The sequence below is a fragment of the Prunus dulcis genome, chromosome 6 (genome assembly GCF_902201215.1).
Source record: "Prunus dulcis chromosome 6, ALMONDv2, whole genome shotgun sequence".
Classification (NCBI taxonomy): domain Eukaryota; kingdom Viridiplantae; phylum Streptophyta; class Magnoliopsida; order Rosales; family Rosaceae; genus Prunus; species Prunus dulcis.
This window is the reverse complement of record NC_047655.1, coordinates 10,116,985-10,123,350: the sequence shown is the minus strand read 5'-3', so window position 1 is coordinate 10,123,350 and position 6,366 is coordinate 10,116,985. Positions and strand designations below refer to the sequence as shown.

The 6,366-nt window shown below is 33.6% G+C and overlaps 1 protein-coding gene across 1 annotated transcript; it reads right to left on the bottom strand.

Annotated features, from left to right (window-relative positions):
* Positions 1-1,235: 1,235 nt before the first annotated feature.
* On the bottom strand, positions 1,236-2,582 carry LOC117631327 (CEN-like protein 2). The gene is made up of 4 exons (XM_034364411.1): positions 2,367-2,582; positions 2,199-2,260; positions 1,575-1,615; positions 1,236-1,454 (listed from the first exon to the last, which is right to left on the bottom strand). Exons 1-4 carry the CDS (start codon positions 2,565-2,567, stop codon positions 1,237-1,239), a joined length of 522 nt encoding a protein of 173 aa, XP_034220302.1. The 5' UTR covers positions 2,568-2,582; the 3' UTR covers position 1,236.
* Between the last annotated feature and the right edge of the window lie 3,784 nt (positions 2,583-6,366).

The following is a 6,366-nucleotide window of genomic DNA, read 5'->3' as shown; positions in this document are numbered from 1 at the left end:
TCAACGAAAAGATATTACTTTCATTCATAATTTATCGTAGAAACACACTACAATCAAAAACGACAATTATCCAAAACAAAATCCATAATCAATTAATCAATCAATAAACAAAAACCTTATCCAATGAATCAAATCAATATCAATAAACTATAAATTCCATATCCAAATAATCATAAATTCAATTTCAATCAAATAGTTCACAAATCATCATTAAGTGGACAATTTAGTTTAAAACTTGAAATTTTCTCAATTTGAGAAATAATGAGCGGTAGTAGCACATGGGGCCGGCTGTGGTGGCAAGCAATGGTTGTTTAGGGTTTGAATAGTTCACGAAAAGTCTTATGTTCAAACTCCTATGGCATTATTTGTGTGTGTGTGAAATTCCACTCCCCTTTAGTTTAAACTATCACTTGTACTCCAAAAAAAAAAAAAAAAAACATTCAAACGCTCTAAACCTGCTAATCAGTCATCATCTAAACCAACTTGTAAGCAAAAGAAGAAAACACAAACCGAATCCCAATTTCGTATGTGCTGACCCAATGCAAGGAACTGTAAAATGACAATACATTTTTCTAAATTTTTTATATAAAAAACTTATTTTCCTTTTAGAAATATCATTCTTGATTCTTTCAGTACATAAAGCAGATTTTCCCAAACTGAGTTTCTTCCACATGATTTCTAGCTGTACCATATCTAAGGGTGAAACTTTTACCGTGACTTAAGGGTAAAAAATTTCTCAGAGTACACAGACCGAAAAAGTAGAAGCCTCTGCGGGAAAAATGGTAATATATAAGGGTTACCGCTTATAGGTAAAAACCTAGACTTTAACGTTTATATATATACCCTTCAGTCATAGGGCACCCTCCCCGGTGCATAGACTCATTGTTAGGGCATGCCTTATATAAAGTACAACTAGAAAAAGATAATGTACAGCCCGCTAGAGAAGCCTATAATAGAAATTGTTCGGAGTCTGATAACATAATTATTTATATGGTAACACGGGTCTAGCAAGAGTAGATTATTCTTAATTCATTATAATTATTTTCGAGCAAAGGGTACATAAACTTACACGAGGCATAAACTAATACAGATAGCAACACTAGGAAGAAGGGGGGCGTGCAATACTTCCTCTAATTAATCATTATGTTAGGCTAAACGCACCCCCCTGGTTTATTATAGTTTGTAGTTATCCATTTCAAGTTCTAGCTTGGAGTTGGCTTTTTCTGGGTACTTGTTTTAGCGTCTTCTTGCAGCAGTTTCCCTTTGGGCATTGAAAAAGACAGCAGCCACAGGAAGGCCAAGGTCGTTTGCTTCTGCAAATTTTCGTGTGTTGAAGTTGTCTTTTGAAGGAGGAGGGATCACTGTCTGCCTGCCTTTCTGCTTGAACAGAAGAAACACAAACCTGTGGATCCCTATGTTTGGCCTTGGTATTTCATATTTCACCACCTCTTTTCCTGCTTTTGATTATAGCATGAAAAGAAAACAAAAAACAAACAAAAAAACCATATTAATTAGTTAATATTCATCATCATCATCTACTCTCTCTCTCTCTCTAAGAGCATGAAGGGACTTACCAAATGTGTTATCAGTTGTGCCTGGGATGTCAGTTACTATCCTGTAATCAAGATGGCAGAATTAGCCATTTTTAATTGACCAAAAAAATAAAAACACAGAGTACATATTTTAAGCATAAGGAGCATTTTAAATGCATATGTATGCAATTATAAGTCATCTATATCTTGTCTTCTCATGTTGGTTTTTGTCAAAAATTACAAGGAGAAATGGGAACTCTCTCTCTCTCTCTCTCTCTCTCTCTCTCTCTCTCCGTCATGATTTAACAAAGGAAGAAAAACTATATACCAAGTCAATTATGTAAACATACAAACTTAAAACCAAAAGAATATTAGACTCAAGGAGAGCATCTATAGTTTTTGAATCTGCATAATTAGTGAGGTCTTATAAAATTCGTAATGCTTAATTACTAACAGTACTTCTCAAGGGTAGAAGGATTTTATTTTCGTATTTTAATTTCAATGCAGATAAATGCCCTGTCATCGTGCCCTGTGAACCATATACCCCATAATTAGGGCACAAGTTATTTAATTGGAACTAGGTATATAAAAATTAGTGGCATAATTAGCTTGTCTCTTTTCCTCATTTAAATCCTATTCCTGATCATATCTCAACAGAGGATTTACCAGTGTAAATGCTCCCTTAGGTAGGGGTCACTAGGACCGGGAACATCTGGATCGGTCATAACCTGCAAAGAGGAAAAGATGAATTCAAATTAAATCCATATATTGAGAGAAAAAAACTAGGTATTAATAAAAGCAAGAAAAATATAGCTGGGAAGTAGACATATGTACCAGTGTAAAGAATGACCTCAAATCGCCTCCATGAACCTCAACCTTAGGCTTGAGGGTTAGTGAGGAAGGAAATAGCTCATGACCATTATAAACCTTCTTGTTGGAGTTGTAAGTGACTGTCATTTTTACACTTTGGGAGAAGGAATCAACAACATCTCCAATGACTCTCCCAACCACAAGAGGATCTGACATCTTTGCCATGATGAAATTAGATGTACACAACCTTTCTGTTTTTCTTGAGGAAGCAGGCTTTGTTAATTGGCTTTGGATTGGAGATACCCCATATTTATAGTGTTGTTGAGAGAAGAACCCTTGAAGAGATGGAGAATCCATGAAAGTTCAAGGGACGTGGGGGGGCAACAAAAAGTTTGAGAGAGGTAAAAAGTTTAGGATAGTGTTTTCTATAATTGCTGAACTTTCAAGGCAAAGGGTATCCTGAAAAATATATATATTTATTATTAAATTTGTTTTGTTTTTGGTTACAAGTGTAGGTTGGAATGTGTTCATGATTTATCCGAATTGTAAACTCATTTCCTCACACATCCTAGCTCCTTTCCAATTTTGGCTAGCTCCAAAGCCCTTTAATTTAACAAAAAATGTGACGGAGGACCAACTGCGCTAACGAAAGTGGAGTTGAGTAACTATGGCAGTCATTGTCGAAGTTTTTTATAACAAGATCGATGTTAAACCAAGAAATTAAAGACTGAGCAATTTGGAAAACCTGACATTCGCTTTAGAGTCTAAAGTTTAGACTTCAGTCTTTTTTGTGTACGTACCTCTGCAACGTGTTGTAATACTTTTACAACTATCCATTATCTAAGTCAGTGTGCACGAGCGCACACACTAGCTAAGCGAAAATAAAAGAGATGGGATTTGAAATTTTGATGTGCTAGATTATTCCAATTCTATATTCTTCTTTTATTTATTTATTTCTAAGTTAATTATTGATGCATATGCGTGTCTCTCTGTGTACATTGTGTGTGGTCCATAGTTATGTATGGCTAAATCATGATGGTCATGAAGGAGTTAGAGAAACACTTGTGTGAAACGGAAATAAAACTATTTTATTATTTCCGAATAATTGCGGCATGCCATACGTGATAATTTGTTTATGTGGCAGTCTGTGATTGATTAGAGATAGTAAAAAAGTGTTATCCCCATTTTATACAAGGCTTTCTTTTTTTTTTCTTTTTTTTTTTTGGGTGAAGAAGTTGAAGTAAGTACGCACAAAAGAAAACTCAAGACATTTTGTTTACGGACAAATTACCGTTTGACAAGTTCATATGAACTTTTTTATTTCAATTCAAATTACTTATTTATACGTGTCAGATTGTGATTTTTTGATTAAATAAAAAAAATGTTTATTTTATATATATATCTCTCTATTGTGTGTGTGTTGTGGGTTTTCTGTTTTTTTATTATTTTCTTCAACAAAAAGAATGGATATTAGAAGGAATGAATTCTGCTAAAGAGACATTCTCAAGCTGAGAAAGTCCCCTGGCCTTTTGTACAAATGTTCAAGAAATTAGGGTAAATTTTTGACATGGGTACATTCCCAAACTAACAAGTTCACAAGTGAAATTACTAATTTAAGAGTTATACTTTAAGTAGAACTGTGGGTATAAAGCAACTCCACCAGCCCCAAAAGCCATAAACGTAGGGGTAGTGGTAAGGAGTCATTTCAACAAAGTGAGATTCAGTTGGGTCATTTCTGTTCTTGAACTAGTAATGGGGAGAAAGTGGGGTTGCTAAATACGCTTAACACTCTTTTTTCTTTGGGATTACATTTGATAATGTTAATCACTGAGTTTGTACTATATTTTTTTTTCTAGCATCTTTTCCTGATCACGATTCTGCCATTAATTTTATTTTCCACTTCTTCTAGGGCATACAAATATTTTACACTCTACATGTACAAGAGAGCTAGCTATAATGCTTAATTACTTTTGATTAGACTATTGGTAGATTGCATTTTGTCACTGAGGTAGTAGTTTATCTAAGGACCATGTATTTTAAAAGAAAGTGTTACTAATGGATGTCTACAACATTAGTTTATAAGGAGTTTTATCACAAGTGGTTCATGAACTTTTGAAAAGTTCTTAAATCAATCAATGCGCTACTTCATCTTTTTCTCTACACATCAATTTGATATTTGACATCACGTTATGACAAAAAAAATTGCTAAAATTAGTCACATAGTATCACATGAATTGAAACAAGTATTACAATCAAAATATAACTCGTTTTAGTTTTAAAACTCATGCTTTTGCTCAACATGCAAGGACATTTTTCTAAATTTTTAGTTTCATGTATGGGTTCCATCAAGAAGAACAAATAGCTTTGAAAAGCAAAAACATGAAGATTTTGAGGAAATGTGACGAAAAGACCAATTCTCACCTATAATTTGTGTTATGGGTGGATATGATGTATATTTTGATGAATATAACCCTTTAAAGTTTGACATGTGTTGTTAAGTGACCAACTTTCACAAAGATTTTATTGAAATGTGGACCAAAAATCACGTTGATTGATTTGAAAGTCGTATAACTCAAATGAGGACTTTTGAAAAATTCAATAACCATTCGTGATAAAAACGCTAAATATATTGCCATTAAAAAAATAAAAGGATTTTGCTAAAGCATGAACAGCAACAACAGATCACCACAAGAAAACATGTTTCGGCCTATAAGTCAAGAAATTGAAAATAACTTATCATCAAGACTAGTGCAACTGGGTCACTTTTTTCTGCAGCACTAGCATATTCCATATCCACATTCAAAATTAATTAGAAGATAGAAAAGAGCAAGAATATGGTTAACCATTGGTACTCTATGTGCTAATTAATCATAATTAAGGACCCTGGAAGTTATAGCTACCTGATGTAGGGGTATTCCTTGATGTGACTGCCCATACAGCATGATCTTCCTAATCCCATATGCCGGCCGGCCGGCCCAATCATATTAAACCTTGAGCTAGCATTAATATTTAACAAAAATAATTGAGGCCTAACTTTCGGTACAAAACATGGAACTTAAAATTTACGAAAGTTCGAATCTGGAATAAATAAAAAATATTAGGCTTATTAAGAGCATCTTCAAGACCCCACAAAATATTTCCCCAATTTGATAGGTAAAGTCACGTCAAACAACGTAGTTCCAAGAGATTTCACAAACCAAGTCACCAAATTGGCAACCTCACCACTTCTTGCCCTTGCGTTTTCAAAGTGACACTATAAAAACTTTACAAATTTAGTTATATACCCATTGAAAAACAATAAACACACTTTAAAAAAACCCCAAAATCGACAACTGTCAATTTTTTCAATTTATTAGCTGTTTTTTAGTTTATTTGTGTGTGTAAAATACCTATATTGCCCTTGTACTATGGGTTTAAGAGAGAAAAATAAGATCTGCCAAAAAAACCAAATCAGATTTATTTTCTCCTTTCTCGCTTGTGCTTTCTCGATGTTGGAGAAAGAGGAGCTTTCATTGAAGCTTAGTCTTAGATCCAACTATATTCTTCATCTGTGATCTACAATTTTCAATATTTCACCTTCGATTTCTTGTTCTAAAATCATACTTCTATTGATATTTTTTTTATTCGAATTGTTCGGAACCTCGAATAGATGCTCTTAGCTCTACTCCTCTTTCGCCATGTCGTCGTCGTCATTGTCGTCATTATCGTCATCGTTATCGTCGTCGTCGTCATCGTTTGGTTTAGACTTTATATTATCGTTGTCATCGTCATCTTTGGCTTCAATTATGTGTTTCTCTTCTGACTTTAGTTGATTTTCTAAATGTATTTTAAGCTTTGATAATCGATTTATCTTTTGTTACTATTTCAGTTATGGATCTCATTTTTGTTTAACAATGTATTTCTCTGACAGAGTATTAACAATGTACATTTATTACAAAGTATTAACAATGTACTTCTATGACATAATAGTATTAACAATCTGGGCTCAGCTTGTTTTGAGTTGGTCTGGTTTGTTCTTTCTTCA

Excerpts from the sequence above, each read along its gene's own strand:
- LOC117631327 (XM_034364411.1), bottom strand. The coding sequence starts at position 2,567 with ATGGCAAAGATGTCAGATCCTCTTGTGGTTGGGAGAGTCATTGGAGAT. Across the intron at positions 1,616-2,198 it reads CTAAGGGAGCATTTACACTG|GATAGTAACTGACATCCCAG; the intron begins GTAAATCCTCTG and ends TCTTGATTACAG. Across the intron at positions 1,455-1,574 it reads CACAACTGATAACACATTTG|GAAAAGAGGTGGTGAAATAT; the intron begins GTAAGTCCCTTC and ends AATCAAAAGCAG.